We start from the raw sequence: 17,828 nt of genomic DNA on the forward strand, positions 1-17,828 counted from the left end.
AGCGCCAGCGTCTGCCTATTCATCGCTTCCGCCTCCTCATACTTGCCTTGGCGACTCAGCACTCCCGCCAAGTTACTCATGCTTGATAGCGTGTCTGGATGCTTACGACCAAGCACCGTCTGGTACAGCGCCAGCGTCTGCCTATTCATCGCCTCTGCCTCCTTGTACTTGCCTCCAAGCTCCCTTGCTAGCCCGATTATATGCATGCTGCCTAGCGTCTCCACATTCTCTTCCCCAAACACCTCCTGCCTAACCTCCATTGACACCGTCGACATGTTTTCTGCCTCGTCTGCATTTCCTCGTTCCCATGCGTACCATGCGGCCTTATAAAGTAACAGAGCCCACTCCTTAAGTGAGTCCTTACCCTGAGGCCGTTGTGTTAATGCTGCTCTCGCATGCGGGAACAACACCTGGCATTTCTGCCAGTTCTCGTGTTGTCCCGTAGGCATGTCTGCGCAAAGGTTGGAAATAAACTGCTCCCGCCACCTGTCAAGTTGACCCTGGTTTCCTAGCCACGTGCGTGTAGCAAGCTGTACTAGATTGTGCATCTCAAACGTGTTCGCCTCTGTAACCGTGATGAAGGAGTAGTCGCGCAGTACAAGAACATCATCCTCGAAATTGTCGTCGTCTGTTATACCGCTGGGGTTGCGGAGCAGCGCTTCTTGAATCCCCTGTCGGTCGAAGAAGCTCATCAGCGACAGCAGATCTGCTGCTGATCTCCGGCTGCTGCTTATGTGGTCGAACGAGATCTGCCACGTGAGAAGGACTGAGTTGCTGGCTGCCTTATCACGGCGGAGGTGGCCGGCTGCTTGATTGAGCAGGCTCGTCTTTCTGCTGTCACTCTCACGGTACTCCGCCAGGTACTGCCGCACTGAGGATCGCGGTGCTCGCTCGCGAATGTATGCCGCCGCCTGCACGAGAGCGAGCGGCATGTACTCCAGGGCAGCCGCTAACTCGGCAATGCCGCCGCCTCTGTCCACCTTGTCTCCGAGCTTCTTGTATAGAAGCGCGTGTGCAGCTGCATCGTGCATCGGCTCGATCAGCATAATGTCGCTGTCTTCCACGATCTGCATCGCCGCGCGCCTTGTCCGGCTCGTCACAAGGACTGAACCGTGCCTGCTCGGAGGCAGATACTCGGATAAGTGCCGCTGGAGGCCGCTGGTGCGGGTGCTGGTGCTCGCGCGGCCGCCGCTATCATCGGTGCGGCCGTCGGTCGGCGAAGTCTGGCTGTTGCTTCGTGGTGGTGAGAGTACGCCAGCGTCATCGGCGTTATCAAGAATTAACAGCCATCGCCCGTTCTTCTCGTTGCGGAGCCAGTCGTGAACTAGCTTAAATACATCTGCTTGTGCGTCCTTCCGGCCGCGAATCTTGACCTGGTCTGCTATCTCCCAGAAGCTCTGCTCAAGTCGGGCGGGGTTGCTGGCATGCGCCCAGAACACCCACGTCTCTGGAGACTGCTTAGCGGTGCGATAGCAGTGCTCAATAGCTACCTGCGTCTTCCTGTATCTTCTGTTAGATGCGAGCGCCAACCTGAGGTTGCCTCCGCTAGACTTACCCCACCCCGCCGAGGCCCACCAGCGCAACACGGGATGCTGGCGCAGCGCATCGCTCGCGTAGCCGGTCAAGTAGCGTTCCACGATCGACAAAATCAGGGTCGGAGCGGAACGGCACGAAACACGAAGGCTGTGGTGGAGTCTCGGGACGCTCTGAAGAGACGGAAGACGGTTAGCGCAGCGCTGGTCAAGGCGCGAGCAGGCACTTGCCAGCAGGACTATAGAAGTGGTTCTCAATAGAGCCAGAGTTGACTCCGACCTGCGGCCCCTGGTTGCCATGTCCTGTGAACCTGATGCTGGTGCTGGGGTAGGCCATTACATATAATAGTGACCTGGTTCATGTAGGATGGAGAGAGCCTCGCGCGCGCAGACAGACAGCTACTCTGGAGCGTGAGGCTGGCTGGGCTTGCGCTTCAGCTGAGCCGCTGGCCGGATTTGCGCACCTGCATACGAGAATCGCACCCCTCCTCTCTGCTGCTGCCGCTGCTTGTGTACTGAAACGCCGCAAGCAAGTGTGAAAAAGAAGAGTGCCTCTTTAGTATCACCTTCTCCTCTCCCGATTCCACGATCATTATTGCCTCCACGCTAGCCACCCAACATGGTAGAGGCAGCCGGTCTTGTTGTTGGTGTCGTTGCCCTCGCTGGCCTATTCAACAACACAGTCGAGTGCTTCGAGTTCGTTCAGCTGGGTCGCACATTTGGAAAAGACTTCCAGACAAGTCAGCTCAAGCTCGACAACGCAAGACTCCGCCTGTCGCGGTGGGGCAAGTCTCTGGATCTAGATGAGGATGTTCGCAATACGACTTCGCTCCAAGGACGTTTTGGATCAGAATCAACTATCAAACACGCCGAAGCCTTGCTTGGCCAGATCGTAGAACTATTTGCAGGAGCTGAAGGCGTTTCAAACAGCTACAAGAATCGGACAGCGCCCCAAGACGATAGCCTTGCTGTATACAACCCGCAGACAGATCTAGACCCAGCAATGGCGAAGCTTCACGACAAGATGCGGCAGCTGGCTATCGAGCGACAAAACCGGTCTGGTATACGGCAAAAGGCAAAGTGGGCGCTGTACCAGGAGAAACACTTTCGTCGCCTCATTGAGGACATCACCGAGCTGGTCGACAGCTTAGTCGAGCTTTTTCCAGCCACTCAGCAGGCGCAGCGCGAGCTCTGTGACACGGAAGTATCTGCTATCGGAGAAAGTGAAGCTATCTCTGTGTTGAAGGAGGTCGCTGCCGCCCAGGACCAGTTCTTAGAGCAAGCAATCACGAAGACAACAGATGGTGCCGACAAGTCCCACCACATTATCTTTTCGGGCAGCGGCAACACTGGCCTACAAATTGGCCACAACTCTGGTACAATGTCGGGGTTCACGTTTGGAAAAGGCGGCTGAACGTCGTAGGGATTTGTACGTGTCATGGCATTTGCTTTTTTATTATAGAAATGGTATCTGTTGCTTTTCTCCATGATTTTAAAAACAATGTCAACACCGGCGCCCAGGGAACGGAACGATACTCTAGCGGCATTTGCAAGCTTCTGTACGTGCCTCTGGAGACGCTGTTGGCTTACCTCATCAAGCGCACGCGCGTCTTCTTAATCAGGTTATGCAATGGTATGGGAGCCTCTGCTGTTACTAGCGTGACAGGCGTCTGGGGTACCTCATCAAGCGCACCAGGAAAGACTGCTATCTCATTGGCTCCTGGAACGGGAAGTTGAGTAGGCAGCTTTGGTGTATTTCTAAACACTCTCTCAGGGTGAAATGGAAACAACCCAGTTGCAGCCCGCCCGGCTTGTATGTTCCTCTTAGTCAGCGCGTTGTCCCTTGCAGGCTTACGAAGAGCAGTGAAATGCTCCTTGCCAATTGTATCGATAACTCCTCGGTTTAGTTGTTCCACTTCGTCACGATAGGCTGTCTTCGGAGGGGCAAAGGGTCCGACCTCACAGGGCTAGAGATTGTGTGATGTGTGGGAGGGAAGACGACAGAGAATAATGTTGTTCTCAAGGTAGAATTCTAGGACCTCTAGTGTCTTGTGTGTCCTAAAGCCATCGCAGATCAGCACCCGTGGCTTTCCTTTCACTAGTCCTTTGGTTTGCGGATCAAAAACACGCTTTAGCTACTCTAAGCTGATCTTTGAGTCATTATATCCGCTTTTAGAATGTCCATAATGCTAGCTAGGGGTGGGGTAGGTAGTCCAGTTTCTTCGGTGGGTTGCAGCTGGCTAGACTATTAGAGGCAGCAGTGACCTACCGTCAGTGCTTATGCACTCTCTTGTAGTTACTATGGTGCTCTTGATGCCTGCGCCTCTATAGTCACGCAGGTCGTCCCTACCTACAAGGACTTTGACCGAGCCAAGCTTGCTCAGCATGACTCCTATTTTGTCCATATTATAAACATTCTCTGACAGCACAGCAGGATCCTGCAGCACCTTTTCTATCACCTCAAATCACTCTGAGATCTTAGGATACATCATAGCGACATGCTCCATTCCAAGAAATTCCTCCACCCACAATGTCTCCCATCCCACCCGCCGGCTTCGTCCTCGTCGCAGGCGCAAACTGCTACCTCGCCAGCATCGCAATGCAGCACCTCCTCGCCACCTGTTACCGCGTTCGAGGCTCTATCCGCGACCCTGCAAAACACCGGTGGATGCTATCCAACTACAGGCCAGCCTTCGAGCTGGTCGCCATACCCGACATCTCGCTGCCTGGTGCCATCGATCACGCTGGACAAGACGCAAACGGCGGCGCGCACATCGCATCGTCGACGGCGATGAAGGCCTATACGAAGGAAGTCATCGTCCTAGAGATCAAGGGCTTGATGAATTTGCTTGAAGCTGCGTCGATGGAGAAGAATTTGACAAGAATCACGTACAGAAGCAGCCAGACCGCACGCGTGAAGCACGTCCCTAGCAGGAAGTACTACATTGACAAGAATCCACTCAATGAAGACGCGCGGCAGGCGTAAACGCGTCCCATCGACGAAGACGACTGGCAGCGTTGCATGCTGAACTACGCTTGCAAGAAGCTAGAAGGCGAGCAGCAAAGGTTCGGCTGGGTGGTGGACAATAAGCCGCACTTTGAGCTCAACACTGGTGCCGAATGCCACCTGGGGTACCATGGTGCGCCCGGGTATCCTTGGGTTCAGCAGCACGCCGATGTTGCTGGAGATGCTCTCGGAGGGAGAGATGATGGTTGTCGATTCGTGCCCGTAGATGGAGTATGTTGATACTGCCATTGCATGCTTGCGCTCCCCATTGCGCTGCTACCGGGAGTCCTCTCCCCTGATCCCATTAAATGGTATGGTTCAAGGCGTAAAGGTGCGCCCCGTAGAATAACAGATAAGTCCGACTGCAAATGCTGCCCAATGTTAAACACGAAGAAGCTTCACAATGGGTCAGACGATGATGCTGTCGGTGAGTTGGAGTGCCTGTTGTATGCCATCGATAATAAACATCTCATGGCAACAGGCACCACCTCTTCACCTACACCCATTCGTCAAGTCACTCTGGTCGTGCCCTACAGTGCGCGCAAACGAGCCGAAAAGAACAATCGCCAGTCTACTACGTGATGATTACAGCAATACAATACTGTTGTGACCAATGAAAAATGACGAGAACGAGTGAGCTGTGAAAGTTGAGTTTCTCAATAGAATTTTCGGACCCAAGCTCTGGATATTTTGAGAATACCGTGCTTCGCCTACATGATAATTACTACGCATGATGCTTCCATTCGTCTTGCAGGCAACTGCAAGTCGTAACATCCATAGAAAGCCCTTTATCAGCTCCTATCTTCGTCGGTATCCAGCCCTCCCTCCGGCAAGGTCAATGAAGTAGTCGTCGCGACCGAGCATACCCTAACCCGGGTAACACATGAAGCTACGAACAGCCTCGGAAGTCTCCGCGGCGCCTGGGTATGTAATAGACCAGTCTTTTGTAGGAGTGTCTTTCAACGCGTAGAATGGCTGAATGCAGTTGGCTTTCGCGAACGTCTTACATCGAGTTCCTTGATCCGGTCCAAATGCATAGATCTCGAAGACCCCTTGGAACCATATTAGTTTACATCCTTCATGGACGCGTGTGTAATGGAAAAAGGGACTCAACTTACGTCCGCCCACGTCGTTGTAGAGGTCGGCGTTTTGGCAGCCATCGTGGGCAGGGAAGCTGGAAGCGAGCGGTGTATTAGAGTATGCTTCCGATATTGAAGGTACAATGGCGGTCCACCACAGTATAGCGGTATAGAATCTGCACTGAAACGCCGGGAAAGCAAACTCGCGAGGGTTTTACTTACTACTTGCAGCCGTGCGACCACTGTGGCATGGCGCAAGCAAACACGCCGCCGCCACCGCTCACTTGCGCGATGTCGGGGTTTGCGCCGGCATGACCCAGTGCCATGCCGACGAGGACGGAGACGATGCCGAGAAGAAGAGACCGCATGATCGGCGAGTGTGGCAGGGCGGATTGGGAACGTGTGTAAAAGATAACGGGTGGGCGAGGTTGGTTGATGTCGGCAACTGGGAGGGTGGAGTTAGAGGCTTTAGTATTTTGGCGGGCAAGGCGAGGGCCAGCTGGTGCAGGTGCACTTACCAAGGCCCTTCACTACCTGCTTTGTGAGTGAAGCGTGAAGCGTGCGCAGGAGCCGAAAAGGCAATAGCGACTTGGAGTGCTTTGTTGAATCGCAACCAAGACCATTGTGCCATTGTTTTTCCGACTAGTCTCATGGGTTAGCATGGCAAATGCCTCACCCTGTTGAACGGAATGAAGAAAGGCATTGCGCCATGTCAGCCACTTAGGAGTCAGGCCCAAGGAGAAGACAGCGCGCATGGTGTTGATGAGATGTTCAGTTAGAACGCATTAAGAATTACATACGGACGTCGTTACATATGAACATCACTTTTCCCACCTGCTCAACTCCACCCATCATCCCATCCCTCCCATTCCCCATTGTCACTCTACAAAGCCGGGGCGTTGGGATCCATCATACATTGGTCAACACGCATGAGCTGCTTTCCAGTCTTCTTGGCGATCTGGATGAACTGCTGAAGATACCCGACAGTGCTGGGGTATAGGTAGTGCATGACGACAAGGTTGCCGCCCTTGTTGACATCACGCTCAAAGGCCTTGAGCTGCTCCTCGGGGGTGTCGGTCTGCGCCCACAACCAATCCTCGACGTCAACGCTCCACATGGTGATGGTTGGCTTGGCTCCGAGGGTCTGCGCAAGACGCTGGCGCATACGGGCACCCTCAGTTCCAAAGGGAGGGCGGAAATAATTAGTGTGCAGGCCGTTGAACTGCTTGGCGACGGTGTCGATATCCTCCTTGTACTCCCAATCAATAGCGGCGTAGTCTGGCAGTCCCTCCATCTTCGGGTGAGTGTACGAGTGAAGTGCAATCTGGTGGCCAGCAGCCTCCATCTCACGGTAGACGTTGGTCAGGTTGGTGGAGGCATCGAGAAGAGGCGCACCGACGGTGAAGAAGGTGACTTTGATATTCTCCTCCTTGATGATCTTAAGGACCTGCTGAGAATACTCCGGCGAGCCGTCATCGATGGCGAAAGCGAAGCTGTTGGGGCGTTTGCAGGCGAAGACAAGGTCACCAGACTCGAGCTTGTTGGGAATGGTGTAGCCGGAAGGCACAGAAGGAACGATCTCAATGGTAGAGAGGACAACTTGGTCGGACTTGTAAAAGCCCTTGATGGCGATACCGACCGTGCGAGTGAGCTGAATGTTGAAGTGGTTGATGGGCATGTAGATATGTCCGTTCTTGGCGTACCGGGTTGCCTCGAGAGAGTCCCAGGTCTCAGGGTACGGCGCAATTGAATCGTCACACTTGGAGTTGTGCTGCTGGAGAGCGACAGTGAAAGCAGTGCTGCCAGAGTAAGCGATGTGAAGATAGGAGCCCTTGTACTTGGTCATGTCCGTGCAGGAGGCCGACAGCTGAGTGTAGAATGAGTAGTCAGCATCGCTGGACACGATGGTTGCCTTGGAGCCGCTGATGGTGACCTTCATGCCCTCGTCGTAGCCGTGCCAGAAGCCAAGAGCGTTGCTGTCAGCGTTGGCGAACTTGTCGATGACAAGAGCGGCGGCTGTGCCACTGGGCGCAGCGACGGTGGAGGTCGGGCCAGCAACAGCACTGGTAGTGGTAATCTTGACCTCAGTGCCAGTGCTGCCGCAGTAAAAGCCCATAGGACCAAAGGAAACAGACTTGGTGAAGCCACCGAAAAGAACAGTGGTAAGCTTGCTGGTATCAAGACCAGAGAACTTGCTGAAAGGGATAGAGTAAAGCTTTTCGGTGCCGTCGAATGTCCATCCGAGGTCTGAGGTGGTCACAGTAACCTGAACGGCCTTTGTGGGGTCGCAGGTGGCCGAGGAATCGAGTTCAACCGAGAAGGTGGTACCCTTGGGGGCCTTGATCTTGAGGGAAATTCCGCCGTATATATTCTTAGCGTTAACGCAGTCGAACTGAGAGTAGAAGTAAGAGCTGGTGTCCTTGGGGTTGATGGTAACGCGGTTAGGCGACGGAGCGCCGACAACAAGCGAAGTCATCGAAGCATCATCTGAAGAAGGCTGAAGCATAGCATTGTAGAATAGGAACGTCAGGCGGGACTGCGAGACCCAGTCGTCGATAAGGAGGTTGGAGCACGTGCCCGAAGCGGAAGCGGAAGCAGTCGTCGCAAGAGTAGTGCGGGTGGACGTCAGAAGCGTGGTGCGAGAGCCGGTAGCAGTGCTGGAGACAACATCCTTAGAAGCGGACGCTGAAGTACCAGCACAGTTGCCATACAGCGGGTTACAGCCAGTACCGCAGTGCGCGTCAGACTTTCCACAATAGCCGTACTGAGAGCAGCACTCGCCATCAACCCAGCCAACGCAGTTGGTACCAGTTTTGCTGCCACAAGATCCGTCCTTGGAAGGGGTTCCAGATTTTTGGGGAGCGGCAGATGATATAGTCGACACAGCGTCCTTGGTAGCAGATGGGGCAGCCGATGAAGCAGCGCCGCCACAGCCAAACTGGACATTGCTGAGCTGCCATGCCGTGTTGGAGGAGAAGCCAGACCAGACAATGCTGCTGACGGCGTTGGCGTTGGCGCCCGAAAATTGGCTGAGAGGGAGCGTGATCGTCTGCGTGTTACCAGTCAGGCCAGTCACGGCAACATAGGCCGACTTGTACGTCGTGGCCGAGCATGAAGTCTTTGTCTGGAGTTCCAGATTCAGCGAGCCGCCCTTCGGCCCCTTGATGGTGAACTGAACAGAGTTGTAGCCATTTCCGGAAGCGGCCTGACACGTAAATGTCTCGTAGAAGTAGGCGTTCGCCTTGGGCGTGAAGGACAGGACTCCGGACGCAGCCGAGATAGACTGCATGCTAGAGTCATCGCTCGTCCATTGGCCCAGGCTGTTGGTGTTGCTCGAAAACTTGGAGAAGTTATCGATGGTAAGAGCCGAGCTGCAGCCGGCCGCTGAAACCTCGGGCACGAAGGCGGCCAGAAGGCCGGTTATTAAGCTAAGACCGCGCATAGTGAAGAATGTTGTAGCGAAAGACTAGGTTAAAGAAAAAGCGAATGTACGGAAGTCAACGACTTCCAGGAGTAGACTTTCCCACCCAAGAACTTGACGGAAAGGGCGACGGAGCACGAGAAGTCGTAAAGTCGAAAAGCACATGGGACGCGGCCCTCTACATATACAATATAGCCAAGCGCATCGCGTGCATGGAATCCTTCTATTCTGGGCGTGGTAGAAACATGGTGTGGGCGATCAATTTACGACGAGGCTCGATTGGGCTGGGTGGCGTTGCCGGTGCTTAAGCGGCCCCTGGGCGAAGGCTCGCTTGGCGGGCGAAAAGCACATCGCGAGAACGGGACTACCATCTGATTGGCACGTTTGTAGCTATAGCTGCAGTCTACTTGAATGCTCACAGAGTTCGTAGGGATGCCGTTGCTGGGCTGGTGCAACCGCAGCTCGTCACACCCACAGATGTGCCGCCGGCCTAGCAATCCATTGACTCGCGAAGCGATGTCTTGGAGACGCCAGCGAAGTCAAGTAACTCTGGACACGAAAGCAGAGTCGCGCCGGCCAACTTGGCTACTTCAAGTAAAGGTCGCCTGTGTCCTAATGGGTGTCTTTCCAAGGTTAATGTCACTGCCGAGGCAGACGTCATGCGCCAGCAAAGGGAGCACAGCAGATGCCATGCAGTGCAAGACCACTGCTTTGATGTCGCATCACCTTTGGATTCGATGTCGCACAACATGGACACGACACGAGGGTGCCAGCGTGGTTGTTGAGTCGCTGCCAAGTGGTCGGGAGGCATCCACAGACGACTCCCAAGCGAAGAGCGATGCCTGATTCCAATCGACCCGCGTGCCTGTCGTCTGTCAATATCCATGTGGAGACACTAGTATCTCCCCCTGCCAAGAGAGCAACAAACAATGCGCCGCGTCGGCGGGTTTCATCCGTTCGTTTCTGGAAACGGCGGGACGCATTTGACGCCATGGCAAAATGTTGTTCCGAGCTCTGCAACGACGTTCCATGAAGAACATCTAGATCGCTCTCGACTGCACGTTTTGCCATACCATTCAAAAATCCTGGTTGAGGCGCATGTATTGTTGATTCTACGTATATCGCCAGCGCGGCTATCATAAGCCAACGAGCAACTTCCCTAGCGTAGTCGGCTGCACAGTACTCCTCGAGCGACTAGTATTCGAATTGCGGTCTGATGGTGAAGGCCTCGAAAGAGAGACATGTGTTGTCCTCCGGCTCTGCCTCTTCGTCCGTAAAATTAGGGCGCTGTGGCTCCTGAAATATATGCGCTTGCTGCATGGTCGTTTCGCCCAAAACGAAGGCAAGGGTGCTAACGTTATCATGATCTGGATTCGGCGCCGCAATGTTGAGTCTTACACGCTCGGTGCTTTCCTCACCCTCACCAGCATCTTCATGGCCTCTTCCTCGTTTCTTGGAGGCAGCATTGGCTGGGCTAAGCGACGATGCGGCGGTGGGAGATGCCGCGGTAGGAAGAGCCTCAGTAAGCTCTCCATCGACTTTCTTTTGCTCTTGCTCAGGTCGAACACGGCCTCCTGGAAACTCACCTCCCCACTTGAAGAAAAGTGCTGGCTATGAGGGTCTGAGTATTATGTGTAGCGACGTCCACCCTTAAGGTAATCGTGGAGGCGATACTCCTCAAGCGATTGGTGCGAGTATCCCTCTCTAGCTGTAAAAATGTAAAAGCGTATATTGGCACCATTGTTCACCGAAGGAACATCAGGAGTCTGATCCATAGCCACGTGTGGCGTAGTATGTCCTTGCTGTGTGTCCTCGACTAAGGAAGCTTGCCCAGCAACAGGTGCAGTGAACGTCTTCATCACCTCTTCGGCATCGTGGCGAGTTTCTGCTTCAGTTTTCGATGCTCAATGACCACAGGAAGCGTATCGCCCTCATGAGCCAGCCCGCACAGCCGCTTCTGACACGTGCCCTTGGTTCAGACCTGACACTTGACGCGTTTACAGCCTCCCGGTATGCCCCTCGCGATGCAGGCCTAGCAGGAATGTCCAGCGTCACATGGCCAATTTTCTGTATAGCGCTGAGTGCATTTCACAACGCGCGGTTTCTTCTCTTTTTCGGCTTTGGAGCACAATTCGAAGCCTGGTTTCTCTTCCAAGACCTTTTTCTGATCGACAGCTTGCTCATGTCGCTTGTCCAGATCCTAGTAAGCTGATGATAGGCCTTTGAGCTCGCGGCCGAGGTTGGCGATCTCCCTGTCCTTTTCGATGTTTCAGCATCTTTCCCGTAGGGCCTCAGCAATCGCATGGTGCTTCTCCCTCACAAGCTTCTCATTTGCGTCTCAATGATTCCCAACTTCGTCTTTAGATCATCGTAGTCCGTGTGTTCGCTGTTTGCGCTGCGATCGTCGCTGTCGTTATTCTTTTTAGAAGTCCAGTTCTTCTGCTCGAGCTCTTCGATGAGTCGAAGGGCATCGCGCAGCTCCACCTCGGTCCCACCAAGCTTCTTGCGCAAGGCTACATAATCGAGAGAGATAGTAAGGTAATGGTTGCACGAAGTCGCGTCAGTTCAGCCTACTGTTTGTCTTCCCAAGAAATGAGTTCGATGAAATGGACCTTGCGTCCGCGGACGGACGGTTGCGGGGACGTTGAATGTGCCAACATAGTACGCGAATGATGCGAGGAAACCCGATCAGATAAAACGCGTAGTTTCAATCTTATGCGCTGGAGTGGTGATGGGAGGCGAATGCTTCGAGGACCGGCGACGATCCAAATCTACAATCGCTGTAGGGTTTTTGGGTGTTCTTGTGGAAATACGCGGACAAGATGGCTATCTTGCGGAGTCGATTCGATTCAGCAACGAGCCTTAAAGTATAGTTTTGTAGTGGGTTGGAGTTGAGGGCAATGCGGGAAGAATAGCGATGGGCGACGTCCCGCTCAGTAAAGAGATATCATGGGCGCGTGAAACCTTTGATCACACAATGCCGCACGCTCGGTCCCCGCAGATTTCTTCTCACCGTGCCAGGCTTTCCCTTTCGAGATCGGCTCTCGCTGCTGAGCCTCAGTCAACACCATGAGCTGAAACTTCCCCAGTCCCTCCTGTAGCCCGGATTCACCTGCCGCACACCACCGCCGTAGCACAACACTCCGAGTCCTCTTTAACACTAATTTTGGCCCGGAAGCAAGTGTTGGCTTCCGCTATTTTGCGTACTTGCGCCCTAGAGGTCACGCGTCTGCATACAGGTCTGTTGCATCGACTGATCACACCCGCAGACAGCCTCACGCTGATTCATTGCTCACAGCTATCCAACACCACAAACAAATACACACTTCTGTGCCTAATGCGCGGCTTCCACCGCTTTCCGTACTACGCTCAATCCGAGTTGTCCGAACTGTTGAACTCAATCGGAGTCGAGACTGTTCTATAGTGAACTCAACATCGATGGCCGACACCACACCATCCGGACCCCGTTCCATCACATTTCTGCCTAGTGTGCCGCTGCCACCTTCGATCCCCTTTGTCAATACTGGGTATGTTGTTACACCGGATGGGGAAGATGCAGTTGGGGAATACAACTACATGGATCCTACCGACGGGGAGCCCTTAATCTCAGCGGAGACCAGCGATGAAGACAAGCGCGCCTGCAAGGCCTACACGAGCCGAGGACAAGACGTGGAGGTGGTAGCCATTGTTGCAAAGTCCAACAATCCACCGCGCATGCTCTGACAAGGACAACGCTGCAATGTATTTGCTTTCGAAGAACTGGGTCGGCAATTTAGGTTCTTGGATAGGTTCATATTCTCCTTTCTCAAGGCGTCCATGGCGCCCATGGTGATAGACAGCTTCTGCACTGAACTTAGCTGCAGTGCTGCACATCATAATACCCAGAGTCTCTGTTTTTCTCTTGTTTCAAGAACATGTTTGTAATAGTGGGGACGAAACCAATAAATTATCTATTTGTCATTCTCTTTCAGCCAACTTTACGCCGTGTGGGTCTGCTTACCTCCAATGTGGCTCCTCTTGTGCAGCCTACCGTTCTTTCTGGTGGCAAGTGCGGTGAGTATATAAAATATGTTACGATATACAGATGATTGATATCGGGTGAAGTCTCTTCGCATATCCCAATTGTGAAGCCATTTTACGTTCATTCTCTTCCTCAAGCTGTCGCATGCTGCAAGGAAACTCCATGAAAAGGAAAATAAAATAAAATAAGGGAAGATCGAGCCTCTCTTGCAGAAATGGCGAACCGATTTGTGAACCACCAGTGATTGTTCGTATCAACTGCCAAAAGACAACGGTATTGTTGATGGTAACGTCGGTCCTAGCATGCCGCGGCATGAGCGCTATAAAATCCGACGATCCATGGCACGTATGGGCAATCCAGTGGAGAGCCCATGCGCATGGTGGGTCTAAGCTTCTCGAACCCTCCTAGTCGCTCGGACTCAAGGATATCATCGGCGAATATCCAAGATGTCATACAAGGTCTAACGTCGGCAGCGGTTTCCATCCGCGACGATCTTCGAAGCGTGAGACGATAATACGCTCGTGAATTTCCGCGTCGTGTTCTCGCCGGAAGGCTACCGAAAATGCTCATTAGAGTGTGGTTCCCTGAGCGTTTGGCTAACGAACATGCTTGTTACTTTCTAAACAATATGAAGACCCAGGTGTCCACCTCTACCTTCGTCTCACCCTCTTTCAGTTGATAATGCCGTAGCATGATTTTTGAAGTGAATCATAATGGATCAAATTTAATTAAAGTTCATCGTCCACGGGGGCATTGGAGTCCGACTAATCGTGCGTTGAAACTTCATGAGACACGGCGTAGGTGATAGCATAGTGATATGTACAGTACGCTGCGGGCATGTTCAGGCGCTAATGTCATAGTATGGCCTATTTGGTCTATCTGACGCGGGCATTTTACAGTGGATTACCTTCTTGGAAATATCCAGACATCTGTACAAACCTGAGCGTTTACAGAATAGGGATTTCGCTTCCATGTGGTTTCTGATTGTCGACACAGACTATTTACGAAGTGGTATTCCGTTAAAGGTAGATAAATAAACCCTATCGTCTCATCATACGCAAGAAGCCTTGTAAGTGGACTGTCGCGTCCATTATACTTCCTTTGTAAAAAAGCCGCAACCCTGCTACAAACAGTGGAAGGCGAATGCGTCTTTCACCCGCACATGTGTGATACATCTCTCAAGGCGAATATGTAGACCAAATCCGCTTGCGAACCGATAGAATATGATTACTGATGTCGATCTATCCATCTACACAACTAGCACGACGTTGCCTTTAAGCTCCCCACCTACACCAATGCAGCCTAGCGCCATGACAAATGCATCATCTGTCCTACCGTCTCCACTTGCCCATTACCCCATACTTCCAGCTCATCGCCAAAAACGAATTCGCCCTCGCAACTGACCTTCTTGTTGCATGCGTATCTTTCAATCCCTCAGGTCCCCAATTCGAAGAGTCCCTACCATGGCCGGTACATCCGAGTAAGTAAACCCAGAAAGGTCTCGGTAGAGTTCATGTTGACCAATATAGTCTTACCAAGCTCGCGCAAAAGCTCGCATCCGAAGGACCGCACAAGATCGAGGCGACGCCGCGGCGGGTGCGCGCGCTGTTTGGCGGGAGTTATGTTCTCGATACCACGAAGGCGTATCACGTGTGGGAGCATCCGTATTACCCACAGTAAGATCTGATACCCTTTCTCGCCTAGAGTCACAGGCATTTGGGCCTTTTCAAGACAAGAAGCTCTTCATACGAACAAGGCGATTCCAACCACCCTGCTCCACCCCAAACCAACAATCCTCACTAACGCATACCCAGATTCTACATCCCCTCCACCGCCCTCACCCCCTCCGCCAACCTCACCAAAAACTCCTCCGTCTCGGGCACGTCCGACAAAGTCCACTTCGGCACCCTCTCAGTCACCAACAAAACCACAAACACAAGGACCACCACCGACCGCATCCTCATCTTCTCCACCAAAGACCTCAAAGACCTCGTCAAAATCGACTTCGCCGCGCTAGACCAGTGGTTCGAAGAAGACGTGCCCATCTACCAGCACCCCAAAGATCCCTACAAGAGAATCGACATCCTTTCATCGACGCGGCCCGTGAAAGTCGCGCTCGACGGCGTAACCCTCGCTGAGTCTTCCAGCCCGCTCTTCCTCCTCGAGACGACACTGCGGACGCGGTACTACCTCCCGCCCACCTCTGTCAACTGGGAGGTTTTGAGCAAGAGCGACACGATTACGTACTGCCCGTACAAGGGGCGCGCAAATTATTATAACGTCACTATCAACGGCAAGGAGTACAAGGACCTGGTGTGGTACTACCAGTATCCTACGGCGGAGAGCGCGACGGTGGTGGGGCACTTGTGCTTTTATAATGAGAAGGTTGACGTGTGGGTCGATGGGGTGAAGGAGGAGCGATGAAAGTCGAGCCAAGAGGCAAGCAATGATGGAATGGAGGTATCATGAAGAAAGGGTGAAGATACAAAGACACCTGTGTGAGGGTGAAGTGGATGGTATGTGAATTTCGTATATACGACCTATGAAGCGAGATGCTCGAGGGCGCTATCGCATCCCGTACTCGTCCAGCCCCATGCCCCGCGCGATCTTCTTCCCCAGCGCCTTCTTGAGGAACTGCTCGCGAGCGAGAGCGCGTGTTTGCTGCCGGTCATTAGCATGTGGATTCACGTCATACCCATGTGACATAGCATAGACATACCTTGATGAAAACGTCCGCCCCGATCCTCCCCTTATCCAACGCCCGTCCAAGCACAAACAACGCTTCGCTTATCCCCCTCTCTTCCGCCGCGACAGCATAGAGCTGCCCGCCCACCACCGTTGGCGCAACCAGCACATCGTCCACATCTGGTGCCTTCCTCCGTCTCGCGTCCTCCATCACCCTATCCGCTTCCTTCATAGCATCACGCAGTATCTGCTCGTTGGATGCGAGTGCCGCGTCGAGCTGTTGCAGCTGATCGAGTTCGGATTGCAGGCGGGCGTATGCATTTTGGAGCGCAGCTTGCTGTGCTTGTAGAGGTGCGATAGCAGCGTGGTTCTGGGAGACTGTTTGCCGAATCTGGGCGGTGAGGCTTGAAGAAAGCGCGTGTAGAAGCGCGTCCTTCTCGGGGTTGGGCGGGACGGGTGGTACGTGAAGAGGCTGCTGGGGCCCTCTCTGCGAGGGCAGAGTAACTTCTAAGGAGTCCATATCCATGAGGTTTGGCGGAGGCGCGGGAGGCTGAGGAGGTTGCTGGGGAGGTTGTTTTTGATGCTGCGCATATTGCTGTGGTGGATAGGCCTGGTGCGGATCCTTTTGGTATGTTGGCTGGACTGTTGGAGCTCCGTATTGTTGCACTTGCTGCGGTGGAGGCTGTTGGTGATGCTGAGAGTGTGAGTATTGGGATGGAAGTGGTTGCGGCGCTTGATGCTGATAAAGCCTATTCGCTGATCGCTGATCTTCTGGGGTAACGGGACTCACTGGGCTCCCTATCCCATAGGATTGCGGGGGGTAGTTCTGAGACTGCACGTGAGGACGATGCGGCTTGGCTACTGGTGTTGCTGGGCTCATGTTGTAGCTTGTTTGCCGCGGTGCTGTATGAGGTGGTCCCTGTTGCTGCCAGTTGGATTGGCCAGCATAGCTATTCCTCTGTGGCTGCCGATATTGATTCTGATGTGGTGGAGCTTGGTGTGTAGGATGTGGTGGCAAGGGCGGTGGTTGTGAATATCGATCGTGCTGCGACTGTAGTTCAGGGGTCGGTCTGCCTTGCTCATACGGCTTCGGCGGTTTCGGTGGAGGTGGTGGAGCGCCCGATGGAGGCCCTGGAGAGGGTGAAGCAGCATGCGCGCCCTGCATTGATCTTCTCCATTCCGCCGGTGGAGGAGGCACAGGTGGGGGTGCTTGCGCAGCGGGCGCATTGTATTGCGGCTGTTGCGCTTTCGAACGCACAGGCGGTTCCTTTGCAAACACACCCTTTAGGACAGCTAGGAAGTCGTATAGCGTACTCTTCTGCCCTATTGTTAGCGATAGATTTCTTGTGGCCTGCTGTGGAAGGGCGAGCGCGCTGCGGCGCATAGTGCACTCACATCCCAGTACTTCGCCCACTGCGCGAGATATGGATGGTAGACCCTTCCGTCGCCGCTGACATGTTGCCCCGGTCTTACAATCATGTCCGGCGACGGCGTCACGTATACTATCGGCGGTTCCCGGGGGTAGGCGTGCGGCACCCATATCGCGACGGGAAAGCCAAACGTCTGGCCGCGAAACTGCACCGCTATTGTTCCGCTGAGCTGCAGCAGCAGTGCAGAAGCTCCATTCTCGTAGGCTGATGTCGTCAGCATGGGCCGGCAGGTGTGGCGATGCAAGCTGGGCGCATACTGTAGACCTCGGTGCGTGGGGAAAGCGATGGATAGTTGGACAGCGTCTCGGCGACATCGTGGTACGTGCGATTCACGTCTGCGTATTCCTGTGAGGCATGCGTTAGTGAACGTGGGCATCTGTATGCGCGATGCTGTTTACGCTAGGTAGGACGCTGTATAGCCAGTTGAGCACTTTCTCTGGCACTCCGGCCATGCTGTGCTGAGGTTCGAGTGTTTGGCGGGGAAGCTACCAGGATGGGGCGTTCAGCAGAACCGCATCATCGACACGGCACCTTGGCGCGTACATGCGGCGGGACGAGCATCAATCCTCTGGACGAAAACTACAAGTAATATCTCTCTACATCCTGTTGAGAGCCTACAGTTAAACTGGCAATGTCTGTTGGGGCAACACATG

The 17,828-nt window shown here is 53.7% G+C and overlaps 10 protein-coding genes across 10 annotated transcripts in view; 4 read left to right on the forward strand and 6 right to left on the reverse strand.

The window, feature by feature from the left end:
- The window catches only part of CC84DRAFT_1183887 (uncharacterized protein), a gene marked incomplete at both ends in the record, with an annotated part of 3,052 nt that extends 1,183 nt beyond the window's left edge, over positions 1–1,869 (reverse strand). Inside the window, 3 exons of the mRNA XM_018180712.1 lie at positions 63–1,191; positions 1,556–1,683; positions 1,813–1,869. Of these exons, the coding sequence (XP_018039959.1) occupies positions 63–1,191; positions 1,556–1,683; positions 1,813–1,869 (1,314 nt within the window). The remainder of the gene's footprint in view (positions 1–62; positions 1,192–1,555; positions 1,684–1,812) is intronic.
- A 136-nt stretch (positions 1,870–2,005) lies between these two features.
- On the forward strand, positions 2,006–3,003 carry CC84DRAFT_1160719 (uncharacterized protein). The gene has a single exon (XM_018177564.1). The coding sequence runs from the start codon at positions 2,152–2,154 to the stop codon at positions 2,944–2,946; it is 795 nt and encodes a 264-aa protein (XP_018039960.1). The 5' UTR covers positions 2,006–2,151; the 3' UTR covers positions 2,947–3,003.
- A 928-nt stretch (positions 3,004–3,931) lies between these two features.
- CC84DRAFT_1235236 (uncharacterized protein) lies at positions 3,932–4,518 on the forward strand (the record flags this gene model as incomplete). Its single annotated transcript, XM_018183841.1, has 1 exon — positions 3,932–4,518. Exon 1 carries the CDS (start codon positions 4,063–4,065, stop codon positions 4,516–4,518), a length of 456 nt encoding a protein of 151 aa, XP_018039961.1. The 5' UTR covers positions 3,932–4,062.
- Positions 4,519–5,212: 694 nt separating this feature from the next.
- On the reverse strand, positions 5,213–6,064 carry CC84DRAFT_1255612 (uncharacterized protein). The gene is made up of 3 exons (XM_018184555.1): positions 5,841–6,064; positions 5,658–5,713; positions 5,213–5,591 (listed from the first exon to the last, which is right to left on the reverse strand). Exons 1-3 carry the CDS (start codon positions 5,984–5,986, stop codon positions 5,407–5,409), a joined length of 387 nt encoding a protein of 128 aa, XP_018039962.1. The 5' UTR covers positions 5,987–6,064; the 3' UTR covers positions 5,213–5,406.
- A 244-nt stretch (positions 6,065–6,308) lies between these two features.
- Positions 6,309–9,265, reverse strand: CC84DRAFT_1160720 (glycosyl hydrolase-like protein). Its single transcript, XM_018177565.1, has one exon. It carries the CDS (start codon positions 9,058–9,060, stop codon positions 6,502–6,504), a length of 2,559 nt encoding a protein of 852 aa, XP_018039963.1. The 5' UTR covers positions 9,061–9,265; the 3' UTR covers positions 6,309–6,501.
- Positions 9,266–9,625: 360 nt separating this feature from the next.
- CC84DRAFT_441878 (uncharacterized protein) lies at positions 9,626–10,459 on the reverse strand. Its single transcript, XM_018186299.1, has one exon. The coding sequence runs from the start codon at positions 10,177–10,179 to the stop codon at positions 9,697–9,699; it is 483 nt and encodes a 160-aa protein (XP_018039964.1). The 5' UTR covers positions 10,180–10,459; the 3' UTR covers positions 9,626–9,696.
- On the reverse strand, positions 10,234–10,898 carry CC84DRAFT_1235242 (uncharacterized protein; the record flags this gene model as incomplete). Its single annotated transcript, XM_018183842.1, has 2 exons — positions 10,234–10,650; positions 10,788–10,898. 2 exons carry the CDS (start codon positions 10,896–10,898, stop codon positions 10,234–10,236), a joined length of 528 nt encoding a protein of 175 aa, XP_018039965.1.
- CC84DRAFT_441880 (uncharacterized protein) lies at positions 10,773–11,392 on the forward strand. The gene has a single exon (XM_018186300.1). It carries the CDS (start codon positions 10,940–10,942, stop codon positions 11,249–11,251), a length of 312 nt encoding a protein of 103 aa, XP_018039966.1. The 5' UTR covers positions 10,773–10,939; the 3' UTR covers positions 11,252–11,392.
- Positions 11,393–14,421: 3,029 nt separating this feature from the next.
- CC84DRAFT_1160721 (DUF427-domain-containing protein) lies at positions 14,422–15,639 on the forward strand. The gene is made up of 3 exons (XM_018177566.1): positions 14,422–14,540; positions 14,590–14,736; positions 14,875–15,639. The coding sequence occupies exons 1-3, from the start codon at positions 14,524–14,526 to the stop codon at positions 15,482–15,484; spliced, it is 774 nt and encodes a 257-aa protein (XP_018039967.1). The 5' UTR covers positions 14,422–14,523; the 3' UTR covers positions 15,485–15,639.
- On the reverse strand, positions 15,570–17,624 carry CC84DRAFT_1160723 (UEV-domain-containing protein). The gene is made up of 3 exons (XM_018177567.1): positions 17,141–17,624; positions 15,780–17,063; positions 15,570–15,721 (listed from the first exon to the last, which is right to left on the reverse strand). The coding sequence occupies exons 1-3, from the start codon at positions 17,393–17,395 to the stop codon at positions 15,626–15,628; spliced, it is 1,635 nt and encodes a 544-aa protein (XP_018039968.1). The 5' UTR covers positions 17,396–17,624; the 3' UTR covers positions 15,570–15,625.
- Positions 17,625–17,828: the final 204 nt, after the last annotated feature.

The sequence above is a fragment of the Paraphaeosphaeria sporulosa genome, assembly GCF_001642045.1.
Source record: "Paraphaeosphaeria sporulosa strain AP3s5-JAC2a unplaced genomic scaffold CC84scaffold_2, whole genome shotgun sequence".
Lineage (NCBI taxonomy): Eukaryota > Fungi > Ascomycota > Dothideomycetes > Pleosporales > Didymosphaeriaceae > Paraphaeosphaeria > Paraphaeosphaeria sporulosa.